At 35.7% G+C, this 14301-nt stretch overlaps 1 protein-coding gene across 50 annotated transcripts in view; it reads right to left on the bottom strand.

Annotated features, from left to right (window-relative positions):
- simj (simjang) overlaps positions 1-14301 on the bottom strand; it is a 52745-nt gene that overhangs the window by 6383 nt on the left and 32061 nt on the right. For 33 of the 50 annotated variants that reach the window (XM_067096728.1, XM_067096735.1, XM_067096754.1 and 30 more), the window contains 3 exons: positions 11146-11296; positions 10659-10945; positions 223-381 (listed from right to left, as the gene is read on the bottom strand). In XM_067096728.1, coding sequence (XP_066952829.1) covers positions 223-381; positions 10659-10945; positions 11146-11296 — 597 coding nt within the window. The remainder of the gene's footprint in view (positions 1-222; positions 382-10658; positions 10946-11145; positions 11297-14301) is intronic. The other 17 variants (XM_067096747.1, XM_067096756.1, XM_067096762.1 and 14 more) reach the window with 1 other exon arrangement.

Genomic DNA, 14301 nt, shown 5'->3' with positions numbered 1-14301 from the left:
ATTATAGCAACCAAACTAACATATTCAACATTCATACAGCATTTATCTATCTTCTGATACAAGGCTACGTAATGTTGCAATCTTTCAAATCAGCAAACATCAATTCACCCTTGAATGGGCTTCTTGGTACCTCAAATCCTTAACAATTCTTCTCAACAAGATATCTGAGGCTGGCAGTGAAAGACATTTAGTATAAAAGAAAAAAATAAGCAATATGCTAACCCTAAGCAGCGTTTTTTCCAACTGTTTACGTAGGGCTAAACGGGCTGCTGCTTGACGTTGAGCAGGGGTATGAGTCTCCTCCAATCTGGCCATGCTTCCAACACTGTTGTTACTGCTACTGCTGCTGCTACTGCTACTGCTGCTGTTACTACTCACCGGCTGTATGAATAAGAAAAAGCAGAAAACATGAACTAAGACCATATGTACAAGGAACTAATAAGCACTATTGTATGATTCGATACGGGAAATAAAAAAAAAAAAAAAAAAAAAAAAAAAAAAAAAAAAGAGAGAGAGAGAGAGAGAGAGAGAGAGAGAGAGAGAGAGAGAGAGAGAGAGAGAGAGAGAGAGAGAGAAATTTTTTACAGTATTGGTTTAAGTTTGCACTTCTTTGTTGAAATACAAAACCCATGACAAGTTAATACATTTCTAAGTTAAATGCAGCTGAAGCAAGTCCTGTGATTCACTCTTTTCTTCATGCCATCAATAAAAACAATCAGCAAGAAAATTATATTTGTCATTCAAGATTCCAGGAATGATGTCTGATGCAAAATGGAATTGAAAGAAAAAGCATGGCTTGTTTTACTTCCCTATCTTGGGTATATCAAGCCCATATGTCTTGAGATCAAAATACAACTGAATGTGAAGGAGATAATAAAAGTAAACCTAATGAAGTAAAATACATAAATGGTGAAATATCAGGATATCTTATACTGATCCTACACTAATATCAATGTGTGTAAAATCCCCCCACCCCCCACCAAAAAGCCATGTCATATACTGTACACACTTTATGAGTGAAAGTTATTTTGTCAATATAAGACCACAAAAATTCCATCTCATACACATATTACAAACATGAAAATACGTATTGCATCAAGTTCAAAAAATTGTTGCACATTAAGATATACGTAATTTCTCCAAATGGTTGAAGAAATGAGTACCTCACCAAACTCACTTGGAAACTGCCAACTCATCTAGTACAAAAGGGTTTTTGACAATCCTCTATATAAAATTTCACTACAAAATAAATGCAATCTCATAATACATTTGACAAAACTATAGCATTCTTCAAAACACCTGTAACCAAAGATTGCGGCACAAATTTAAAAAAAAACTGAAATCGGCTCACATCTTACGTAACTATCCCTCAGGCTATTATTGCTCATCACCTAAGCAGTTTTATTATTTGGAATTTTTTTTTAAGGTGAATGACTGGCAGCCATTAAGGAGTGAAACAAACCTGGACACCATAAAAATGGCGGTTCAAACACACTTTTGTCATAGATAGCCCCATGATTCAGTATGTTTATGGGAGAACACTATATACTTGCTTTGGGACATTAAATTGCTTGTTCCATAAAACTCCCAAGTTTGTGTACTGCTTTCTTTCTGCACACAAGGAAATCACAGGTTCCTCCATACTTTTCATAGTCTAGACAAGCATGATTCTCTCCCATGATTTTCTATAGATTCCATTTTCAAATATTACCCAGACTCTTTAGCTTGTTCCATGAAAACAGATTACCTTTGGTTCTCTATTTTCTATAAAGATTCACTTAACCTTTTAATATTCTAATTTATAATTTATTGTCTCAATGCTAAGGATCCAGGTCCATCACTGGAATAGTTGTTAAACATTGTATAAGCAGGGCACTTCGTTACAATGGCCTCCACTTGTATATCTGTTTGTGCTTAACAAGAAGAATTGGAATACAGAATTTAGGCCCAAGGCCAAGCACTGGGACCTACAAAGTCATTCAGAGCTGAAAGGGAAATTGAAAGTAAGGTGTAACAGGAGGAAAACCTTGCAGTTGCACTATGAAACAATTGTTAAGAGGGTGAAAAGGCAAATGGAATAAAGAAAATATGAATGAAGGTACAATAAAAGGAATGAAAGAGGTTGTAGCTAGGAGCCAAAAGGATGCTGCACAGAGCAAAGTAATGCCGACAGTGCACCCACTTGAGGTGCAATGATGGCACTAATCCCCTACGGGATACTTTACGAGAGCAATAAACTGTTTCTTGCTTAGTGCAACCAAATCCAGCATCATGAGCAGTCAAGTCATCTTTCTCATCCAAACATGATGATGAGTCACACAGATCCTCTTTGGCTTCAACAGAAGAGGTTCTACATTGACCTGGGTCTATTAGTGGACAACCCAAAGGAATCTCACACTGGGGGAAGCTTCTGAACCAGCCTCACTTCACAGGTTCCATGACTGGCTGACATTCCTGCATTTTCAACACATCCAACCAATCTCATCCAAAAACAGCTCGCCAAGTTCAACAGCTGGGATGACACAAATAACCAGGAGTCCGTATTTCTGGTCCTCTAACTGAAAAATCTTTTTTTTTTTTTTTTTTTTTGCCAATCCTGTTCAGGGAAAAAAAATCAGCTGCTATTAGAATACACAGAGCAACCCTTTCACAGGTTGACGGTCATCACAATCTCGAAGTGCATTCTAATCTCACATTAATTTTAAGTAACCAATCTGGAAAGTCTGTCTCATGTCATTGTGTGAAACCTCATAGCTAGGATATAGATCTGGTTCTGATGAGTAAGAAGGCCTCCCTTAGGACTTTTCCTCAAGCATCTATGTTGAACTTTATTCCAAAATCCTGTCTTCTTTCAGATGCGATCTCTTCAAAAAGTATCAGTGTGCTCCCTGGCAGAGTTGTCATAACAAAATGCATCTTCTGGTTTTACTGACTCTTCCTTCATAACCTTACACTGCATATGACCTCTGTTTTTACAGTAGAGACTTCCTGCTACTTTGTCCTCTTAACAGTGATTAGTGACTTTGCAGCAAACATGGAAATCGTGATCTCAATCTTCAGGACCTTCTTTATATGGAGGGTAATAAAAGCAGACTGCAAAGAACACAATCTACTGATTCTAGCAGATGATCACTAGGCCTTAATCAGAGGTTTCAGTCAAGAGTACAATGAAATTTAAGGCAACAAAGCCAAGACCCGAGATACTTTTTGCCTTTCAGCACCTCAATACTGAAAAAACCAAAAACAAGTTGGAATGGTTGAACATTAAGGCAAAGAAGAAAATAAATGAGATGAAGTACAGGATGTACAAAGGTCTAAAAGTGAACTTGAGAGAAAATGCTTATTTCGATTAAGAATTAACAGTTAAGAGAAGCTGGATAAGATGGAAGGAAGTTGCAATGGCGGTGAAATATACTAATGGGAAGGCTTTATTCTCTGCCATTCTTCAGGCATTAAAGATGTCATTTACTTTTGAAAAATTCTACTTTAAACAAAATCTTTTGTAACACAATGACTCATTACTCACATAGTATTTGCTTTAACTCTATATGCTTCTCATTTTTCAGATACATTGGTCTGGGCCAACTTGTTACGCCTTTCATTTTTCAGATACATTGGTTCTAACATGATGACAATTTGTATGTTAGTCAACCAGAAATTTCATCCATCTTTCTGGCTCTGACAAGTAAACAGTGCTTACTCAAGAGGTCTCGCACAGTTACGAAGAAATCAAGGTGAGGACACACAAGTGCTTTCTCTTTCCTTATCCTTTGCCCCTAAAATACAGTTTGCGGCTTTCGGGCCAGCCCTGGGAGAGCTGTTAATCAGCCGAGTGGTTTGGTTAAACTAAGGTATACTCTTCTGCCATTATTTGCAATGAACATGGAATGCCACTTTACTGTTACCAGAAATTATTACTTATCGCTGTGGTGCATTAGCAGCTGAACAGGTAAAAAATCTGTAGCTGGACCACGTAGAAACTGAGCAACAGAAAGGATAACAAACAACAATTGACGGCAGATGCTGTAAAAATCTCAATAATGTGTACACAGGCACACTGTACAAGAAAAATAAATGGGTAGTTCATAATTGTGGCAATGTGTTTAGAGATACCTTTATATAGAAATATTAATGTATGTTGAATGACTCGACAGGATGGGGGGGGAGAACAACCTAGCAGATTTGCTTCTACAGTGTACATTCACATAAAAGTTTTCTCATTTCTTTCTTTTTACTCAATATTATTTGCTTTAAGATCAGTTTGTACAACTAAGCTAACCAATATTAATTGTCTAAATGGCAGTGTACATTATTCTGAATCTGCATAAATCAAGGAGTCCTCATATAGAAAAACGTTAACGAATACCTAATGATGAACCATATTTAAAATGTTAACGAATACCTTATGATGAACCATACTTAATCTTTAATAAAAACTTTTCACTGAAGCATTAACCATCATGGTTTGCCATATTACATAACCTTAGCAGAATCTTCAGACATTCAAATTACCCAGTAAACATTGCAATGGGAAGAGCTTGATGCACACTACAGAGAGCAGTTACCCCTTACGGGACAGGCTAAATATATACTGTATCCAGCACACCGGGCCCCAAGCCCCCCAAAACAGGCAAACTTTAAGGTTGGCCAATTTAAGAAGAAGAAGAAGAAGAAGAAGAAGAAGAAGAAAAAAAAATCAATAGAAAGAGGATTTGCAAATGCACATGGTGTAAGAGAAACATTCTAAAAAATTTTCCCTACCTTCCACTGTGTGGGGCCTCTTTTACAAGACTCGTAAAAACATGCTAATTTTACCATGTTATAAATTTTTCTTCTAATAATTTATTTTATTTTATTTTGTAAAATTATAATTACAGCTCACACAATATCATAACTGATAAGCAATAAAATCAGTAACAAATTCCGAGTATATTTGTTTTAAAATATTTACAAGATTTACCGAGATGGGGAGATGCAGTAACTTTTTGTGAGGTATACATGTTCTAATATTTCTCTGCAAAATTACAATTATAGCTGACATATTTTCTTTTCAAAATTACAATTATAGCTGACATACTATCATATTTCTGTGCAAATAAATAAAGACGTCAAGGGACAGAGAGGGGCAATCAATACATTAACCCATCAAGTCTCAAGGCATACTGACCCCCTTCTGTCCTGCGCAGAGCTACTACAGTTGCCGTAAGTCATTTATGATCATCTTTCCCACTAAATTCGTCAAAATCATATGGCGTGTAATATTAATACTCATATATGAGTTAGCCTGTCCATCACTCAAAACTCGTTATAGATACTCATATGATGATGCCCCTCCAGTAAGGGTTAAGGAACTGTATATTTAAAATCTAGAAGATACCAGAGTACCTGGAAATTAGATTTGCAAAATCACTGAGTCAAGTTTTTGAAACTCGTAGGGCCGACAAGTTAGATTTCCTCTTATATGGTGAAAACTGAACAGGGTATAGTTCAAGACACTTGATAGCTAAGAAGTGAACAAAGGGAATGGATAAAATGTTGAAGACAAAGTGATAACCTATGGTCACAGAAACACTGTGGTAATCTTTGGTACTTCCTGTGCCACACAAAAAAGAAACTCTTCTACCTCAAATTAGCTCAAGTTACTAAATAACAGAAAAAGACTAAAATTGGGTTTGAATTTCAACTACAAGAAAAGCTAATATACTAATGGTTTAGTGGATGAACTGATCAGTAAATACATCAACAGGGGAATGTCAGTAGTAGCACTCTAACAAAGGATAAGAGATAAGAAAGATGTGAAATTTCTTAAGCAACTTTATGTAACAATTCAAAAAGGTCGTCAAGCCGCTATTATGATCAGTTCCTGCCAGAATTATTTAAAATTATATTACTGCAGCTGCTGGAAACTGCAAAAGTATACGTATCAAAATAAAACCAAAATACTGAATTACAACAAGTGGAGGGGGATTATATCCAGGGCAAAGCATTGGAATACTGAAAGCACACAATCCTGGCAATCCCACAAGATCAATCATATACCCTATATTATCACCTAAACAAGAAAGTAGTAAATACGTTTTTAACATCATACTGATAAACTAAATACCAGGAAGCCATTTGCACCCATCACCAACTTTACTCATTTCTCTACTGAAGACACCCAACCAAAGAAATCTCATCCTTTATTAAAAAGGTAATCATAAATAATTTTCAAAATGTAACCTCTCCCCTTAATAAACCGAGACAAGATCTTGTGCAAATTATGCTCTAGCCTGGCAGTACAGCAGTGCCAAAACCTCCCTTTTTTTATATAATGGTTGGGGTTGACCATAAAACTTGATAGAATACAATGGCAGTATGACAAGGACCCATTTACATAAATTATGGGGAAAATTAATTCATACTGACCATATGAAGACTGGAAAAATGTTGTACTTAGGGATATGTTTTAAAGCTGCATCCAACCCACCTTGGCACTAGCAAAAAATTAAAGGGAGGGTATATAGCTGCCTTGTTTAATTTGTGCATAACCCATTTTAATGAAAAAGGAGACAATGCTTTTCTATTTCATTTTAGTGGAACATAGACATTACACCAGATAAATAAATGGTGTAATAATGGATTCGTCAAAGCTGCTTTACTTCCTAACGTGTCTCCCCACAGAAAAGGAATTTTCAAAGCTATTTAATGTTTCACACCATGAGGTGAGAATAGACAAAAAATTATTCCATTCCTTGATTTCCTCACACAAAAAGTATAACTCCTTTTCCCAGCTTCTGCATACTGCAGCCCCACAGACTTATGACGATGCACGATGTTCAAACAGCATGACACCCATGCACAAAAAGACTATCTTTGAGAAGAAGAGGAGATTTTACTTATTGCAGTAGCTGGAAACTGCTTTGAATGGCCTAATGTGAAACAATTATTGGTTTAAAAGTTAACTTTTGCAGATGAAGAGTGAAAATCAAGGGTACTAAAATTACTATTGGAACAATTTGTTTTTTTGCAGATATTAACCTATCATTATCTTCTTAACTTACAGCAACTCAAAATATTGTTACATATGCTAATGTAAAAATCCCGCAACTGATTCTAGTTCCTGGAGGAGTCTGATTTCACTAAGATCAACATGAGTTCTGAACATGTGATTAACATCCTTGAAAATGCTTGATATGTCTCAATAACCCAATACTATACATGTTACTAAAATATCTATGAAAAAAGTTTACAATATCTCAATAAAAACAGCATACCACAATATTATGCTTAAATTCCTTGACAAAAACATACATAAAACCAGAAACTAAAGTCTATAAAAAAAAAATCAGAATCCAAATATAAAATCACAGAACAGGATAATGAGTACTGACAGACAGTTTAACCAGACTACCAGGTCAGAATGAACAGTTGCAGCCTAGCAACAACCATTACACTGAACACTGTTTTCCTCTCATTCCTTCTCAGTTTGACATTGTACATTTCTACAAAATTGTTTTACCATATTTCTACATTCATAGAGCTTACCTGCAGGATTTGTTCGTGTGTGTGATAAGGAAACTGAAGCAAACAAATCAAATTAACACTGTCAAATGGGAAGAAAAAGTCTGTGGACGACAAGTCAAAAGCTTTGTCTAGTTTTTTGCTATCTCTGGTTTCTTTCCACCTTGAACTTGTTTGCTAAATTTTCACTTATTTAAAAAGTTCTTCAAGCACACTCTATGCATCTGAAAATATGACTCGATGGCCTCGTTACAATTTATTAGCGCTTCAATCTTCATTAGTATCAACTCTATAAACCTTTTCCAATTTCAGCCACTCGCCAATTGATTGTGCTTGTTTACTTCCAAAATATTCATATCTAATTTTGACATTTTTCTATGAATTTCATGTCATCAGTTCATCAACAGTTGATAACTGGATAATAATGTTATTACAACATTAAAACCTAACAAAGTTCAGAAGTGTGTAGAGTATGCTATGAACTAGAGAACATGATAAGCCATAGTATTTTGGCATAAAAACTGCCTTATACTTATCAATTCCCTAAATTAGTAAATTAACAAAAAATTGAGAGTACTATCCATTCAACTTTCACAGCTTGGTGAACCTGACAATCTATACAAGTATTTTCCATTCAATTATAACTATCACTGTCTGCACTGGTGGAAGCCAGTTTCAAATCCAACTTCAGGTGAGCGCTAAAGTCTACAAATGTGAATCAGTCTTAAAAGAATTTATATTGTTTTTTGTTTGTTTCTAAAAGTAATCCTGCTTCTTTTTTCATTATTTATTTGAAATCTCCTTTCAAGGCTGATGTTAAAAATTAAGGCAGCTAGTATTTACCGTTTAGACATGAGAAACCCACACAAACTGTACCATACAGGTGTACATTTAAGAATGGCGAATATGAATTTAAAATTTAAAGGTCAAAAATTACATATTTTAAAAACATATTTTAACTTTACAATGTTTTAGGATAAAGACACCCAAACTAAAATCAGCCCATGTGTACTGGTAAACTTGATCCTGAAAACAAGGTATACACATAGGGATTAGAAAACTACAGGACCTTCATGGTAATGGGTCTACTTAACTATATGCTACCATACTTTTTCATGCATATGTTCGGGTCCAAGGAACTTTCTTCAAGCTGAAATACCAATTTTCATTCGGTTTTTATGTAGTGCGCACAACAGTGGTTTATATACACCATGTGTGTACACATACATAATAGTATATACTGTGTATATACTACAGCAAAGTAACCAATCAACTTATGTAAATTAAACAAATCTATCTTAAATTGAATATGAAATTACTCCTGCTTATACGAGTCGCAAGTACCTTTAAAGTACATACAACAATGGATGAATAAATAACTTTTATGAATGCTGTTTCCCAAAATTCATTTGTATGATTTTTCCAAAGGCTGACAATGAATGAGGCATTCACAGCATGCCCGAAGAAAACAAATGCTTATGGGTACTGGGTGATCATGGGTATGGGTGACTGTGGTGTGTTTGTCATGACGGCCAGCCAAGCGGGAAAATAAACTTAACAACTGGAAGGTAACAAAAGAGGGTACAGTCAACTCACTATTTGGAAGCCATTATGTTTACTTAATAACACAGCCAAGGCATCAACTCCTAAAGTACCTCCAATTTCTATATAAAGTCTATGTAGAGAGAGTAGAGAGAGAGAGAGAGAGAGAGAGAGAGAGAGAGAGAGAGAGAGAGAGAGAGAGAGAGAGAGAGAGAGAGAGAGAGAGAGAGAGAGAGAGAGAGAGAGAGAGAGAGAGATATTATAAACTATCATGCAGTACAAACTTGTTTAAAATCCAAGGTTAACCTAAATCATGAAAGGCAAATATGAATGTAAAAAATCTGTGAATATACAGACTGAAGCTAAACCGATGGCAATTTTATACACCTTAAATGGTTTCAATAAAAAAAAAAAAACTACAGCTTCTTTCTTTAACGAAACATTCAAATACTATTCTCTAATCCTTACAGAAACAATGGTACAAAAATTACCATTTTACAATGTACCCTTGCATACATAACCTTTCCTATTGTCACCTAACTCTCCCTAGCGTGATTATGTCTAACTCTCTCTCTAGTGTGAGGATGTCCTAAATACGGTATATACTGTACTTCAAGGCAAAAAATTTAACATCACTAAAGGTGAAAACAAGAGCAAGTTAACTTCCATACAAAAGTGTCTAAGCATTTAATTATATAAAAGCACTTACTAGTTTCAAATGGTGATTGGTAAGTGGCTCATTTAAAAAATTGATGCAAAGGCTGTGACATCTCTCAAAATAAAAACCTACCAAAAGGATTAACTGTATAAGGGAACAAATGTATAAAACCCTTTCATTTCACTCAGAATATTATTCAACAACAGGATGATTGCTTCACACTTTAATGGGTGACATGAATTTTAAAGGTTTCCATATGAAATACTGCATTAAAGTACGAGTGAAACTAAGAGCTATATACTCTCTTCGTCAAGTACAGAGAATTAGCAGCATAAAAGCAGGGTCACAATTGTGTAGGAACATGCTCTCTGCTTTGAAAAATAATATTTCTATAAAGGAAAGAAATTATATCTGTGAGTTAAAAGGGCAGCATTAAATGCAAAAATAAAAAAAAAAGGAATAAAGTTAGAGGAGAGGTTTGTAAAATATTAACAAAGAATTTATTGACGTCAATGGTTTACATAAAGAAAACCACTTTAATAAAATAAATTATGTAAGCAAAATATAAAATGAGAAAAAGAAAACATATTACTTAATTAAATGACAACTTCAATCAGCTGCTTTCCATAACCTCCTAACTGAAGACTGAGGTGAGTAATTAAATAATTTGCAAACTAAAACCAGGTTTCCAACAATGAAGCAGCTTTTGAAATAAGTTGCAATACACCTTCCTTTGAAAAACAAATATTAAATAAATCAATTAATCAAGTTTGAACCAAATCAAGACCCTTCACCTTTTTTTTGCCCAAAGTGTTTGTTAGTCAATGCCAAAAATATCAAGAAATGAAAGAAACAAATTAAATGCAATCATAATAAAAGGACTACCGTAATAACAACTGAGTAAGCATGGCAGCAGAATAATGCCTGGCTGAGCAGCATGAGATGATGTGCGAACCTTTATGAGAGCACGGTCGACTGATGGATGTGTGGGATGAGGGGTAGACGTCCGCACCTTGGAGATGGACACCTGGGAGGGAGAGTCCCGTGGACCTGGTCCAGGAGATGACGACGAAGCAGGGGAATCCTTTCGGATTATCTCAACCTCTTTTGACAAGTTGAATGGGAGGTTTAAATTGGCCGGAAGCCCTGATAATAAAGCAGACGATGAACTGTTCATGCCGGAACTGGATTTGCTGCTACCGCTAGAACCATTATTTCCACCTGTGCTGGTCAAAGTTGTTCCTGAAAGTAAACAGTTTATCAGCTTATCTTTACAAAACCCACAGCTTTCAATTTTTTGAGCATTACAACACTGCTCCAAGTTTTGAATGGAATAATCACAAAACCCACAAAAGATTAATAATGTTAACTACTCTCACTCATTTCTTTCTTGTTCTCACATACTAGCATATGACAAGCCAAAAACCTATCTGAACACTTACCTCTAGCCAAAAGATGTCTTTTAGCTTGAAGAGCACTGTCTGATAATGAATCATTAGATGTAGATGAAGATGATGCTGCAGCCATTATCTTCACTTGCTGCTTGTACTCTCGTGATGCTTTTATGTGAGGAGGAATTGCTGACAGTGATGCCTGAAAAGAAAGAATGTATTATCAATCCATATGGCTGATAACACAAATTCCTAAAAACATAAATGAATGCTACAGAATATCTCGAGTTATTTTGCTAGATACTGAAATATTTCAATAGAAAAGTTATTTTGCTAGATACTGAAATATTTCAATAGAAAAGTTATTTTGCTAGATACTGAAATATTTCAATAGACTCTCTTGCACTTGAACTACACAAGATGATCACTCCACATAACTTTTTCAAACACCAAAAAATTTAGGTTCACTTTAAAATCTATTTCTTTTTTCTCCACTACCAAAAAGCAAAGTTGTAGCTATCAGGATGTTTGAAGTAAAAATGGTGACCAGTGGCAGAAACACTCAAGTCTTTAAAATTTGTATAAACCAATGGTTAATACCCAAAAGGCTTTGAAAACTGTAACAAGTACACTATACCAGGTTCCTCCCGGAAGATTAAATTTCACTTCCTTAGTGCAACAGAAAAACAGACAAATTTCCCTAATGTTGTGACAAAATATCTTGTATTAAGTTGTGACAACATATCTTGTATTAAGTCACGGTTCATTTTGTACCACCTACGGGTTAATCAGCTAACAACCCAGAAGACAAAAGGCAATGTTTTGACACACACACACACACACCTGTTTTGTACTTCTACAGTACATCAATTCTGTATTCAAAATATCTCCAGAAGTACTTAGCAGCACTCTTTGTAGTGTTCATGAAAATGATAATTTCTTAAATATCAAAGGCAAAACCCAATTGCCGAAGAGCTCCTGCTATCATTTTTAAAAGAACTCTCTCGATACCACAAATGGTGTTGAATGTAATTCAAAGAAGAAAAGACTACTCAAACTTTCTTCATAAAACCTTAATACGTATCCCTTCTAATATGAAAGTTCCGTTTTTCTTTACGGCTGCATATGTAGTAACATTGAAATTGCTAAGATGTGCCGAGAGTTGCTACAAGCCGAGGGTAATGAAATGCATACATGATTCTCTCATATTTTCCAGAGTCTATGGGAGAAACTTGAGGTCAACTGAGCATGACGGTACAAGAGAACCTTGTATTTTTATTTCTCGACTTAAACCACCCAAGACTAGACACTGCTGGGTCTCTAAATGGCCTTTGGCAACTTACTACAATACGCTAACAGTGAGGCTGGTATGCTGCAATCATATACTGTACTGTGTTTGTAGAACAGTAACGTGGTTGGCCTTACATACCTGCAACCTTTACACAGATCAAAGGTACTGTACATCAGTAGCTTCTGGTTGCCAATACCAACACTCCAGTGATAATGATTCCATAAACTAGTCTGGCTTAAATTTATTATAATACTTACAGTGATGATGATTCCATAACCTAGACTGGCTTAAATTATCATAACATTTCCAGTGATGATGACTCCATAACCTAGTCAGGCTCAAATTTATCATAACACTTCCAGTGATATTGATTCCATAACCTAGTCTGGCTTAAATTTATCATAACACTTCCAGTGATACTGATTCCATAACCTAGTCTGGCTTAAAATTATCATTAAATGTGCACTTTCAACAAGCGTCTCGCAAATAGTAAATTACACCTTAAAACCCATCCTTCATGTATCCTCACCCACCAACTGGACCCACTTCCATTCGTGATTCAAGAACTAAGACTTGTTTGTGATGCAAAGATTTTAATAAATCTTCAAAACATCAAAGACCAAAATTCTGGGGGCAGCAGGTTTTCAAACTCTGAAACATAAAACTTTTATTTGATTACTGCAGTACCTTGTGCTAGTGCCGGAAGCCTAGGGGCAACTCATAACTACTTCAACAATTCTATCCCTCTAGAACCACTACTAAACAGTAGAACAGAGTGCTGAAAATAGAGGATATACTAGACTACCTCAGAAAGAATCACTACAAAACAATGGCATAGAGTACTGAAAGTACAGGATACACAGTGCTAGACTACCTCAGAATGAAGTTGCAAAAATAGAACATAATGAAATTAAAAACTCTTAGAACCCCAACATTAGCGCCAGCATTAGGGGGAAGGGGGGAGGGCATGAAAACTTATGCTGAAATGCATGTTTAGGATCAACAAATACAAAATGGAGGTGGCAATAAAGTGAAGTGGCTGTATAAGTCAAAGACAACAGGCACATTAACACCATTAACATTTATTCACCAACAATTATGTACCAAAGTACTTCACCAACTGTCTGAGTTCTTCGTTAGGCGAGTCAATAGAGTTGTGGGCTAGCACTCGCTAGGCCCAAGTTTATGTCTCCGGCCGGCTAAAGAAGAATTAGAGGAATTTATTTCTGGTGATAGAAATTCATTTCTCGCTATAATGTGGTTTGGATTCCACACATAAGCTGTAGGTCCCGTTGCTAAGTAACCAATTGGTTCTAAGCCACGTAAAATAAGTCTAATCCTTCGGGCCAGCCCTAGGAGAGCTGTTAAAACTAAGGTATACTTTAACCAACTGACTGACAGTAGCCTGAGGATATAGTAGCAAAACAGAACATATCAAGGATGTACACTGCAACTGTTACAAGAGTGGAAAGTAAGATGAAAGCAAGATATGAAGGAAGTACAGTAAAATAAACGAAAGGGGTTGCAGTTAGGCTGAACGGAAGCTGCAAAGAATGAGGTACAGTAAAACGAACAAAAGGGGTTGCGGTTAGGCTGAATGGAAGCTGCAAAGAACCTAAGTAATGCCTACAGAGCACTGTGAGGTGGAGACGGCACTAATCTCCTATGAGGTGTTTTGATGCAGTTCTCATATTGTTAACAGCTTTTTTATTCCACTTACTGTTCATCATTACAGTCAACATTTCTTCACTTAATTTTGTTGGGAATTTTGCAGAGCAAATATTTTCTTAAACCTTATCACTGTATTTTGTTAGAAGCTTATGTTACATTGATTGCTGTGCCGAAGAATTTAAGAATTGTACCTCTTTGTTCTGATGCAGTTCACCCACGTTTAAATTCCTCAATCAACATTTCAT

The sequence above is a fragment of the Macrobrachium rosenbergii genome, chromosome 53, assembly GCF_040412425.1.
Source record: "Macrobrachium rosenbergii isolate ZJJX-2024 chromosome 53, ASM4041242v1, whole genome shotgun sequence".
Taxonomy (NCBI): Eukaryota; Metazoa; Arthropoda; class Malacostraca; order Decapoda; family Palaemonidae; genus Macrobrachium; species Macrobrachium rosenbergii.
Note: the sequence above shows the minus strand (reverse complement) of the source record. Positions and strands in the feature narration are given on the sequence as shown.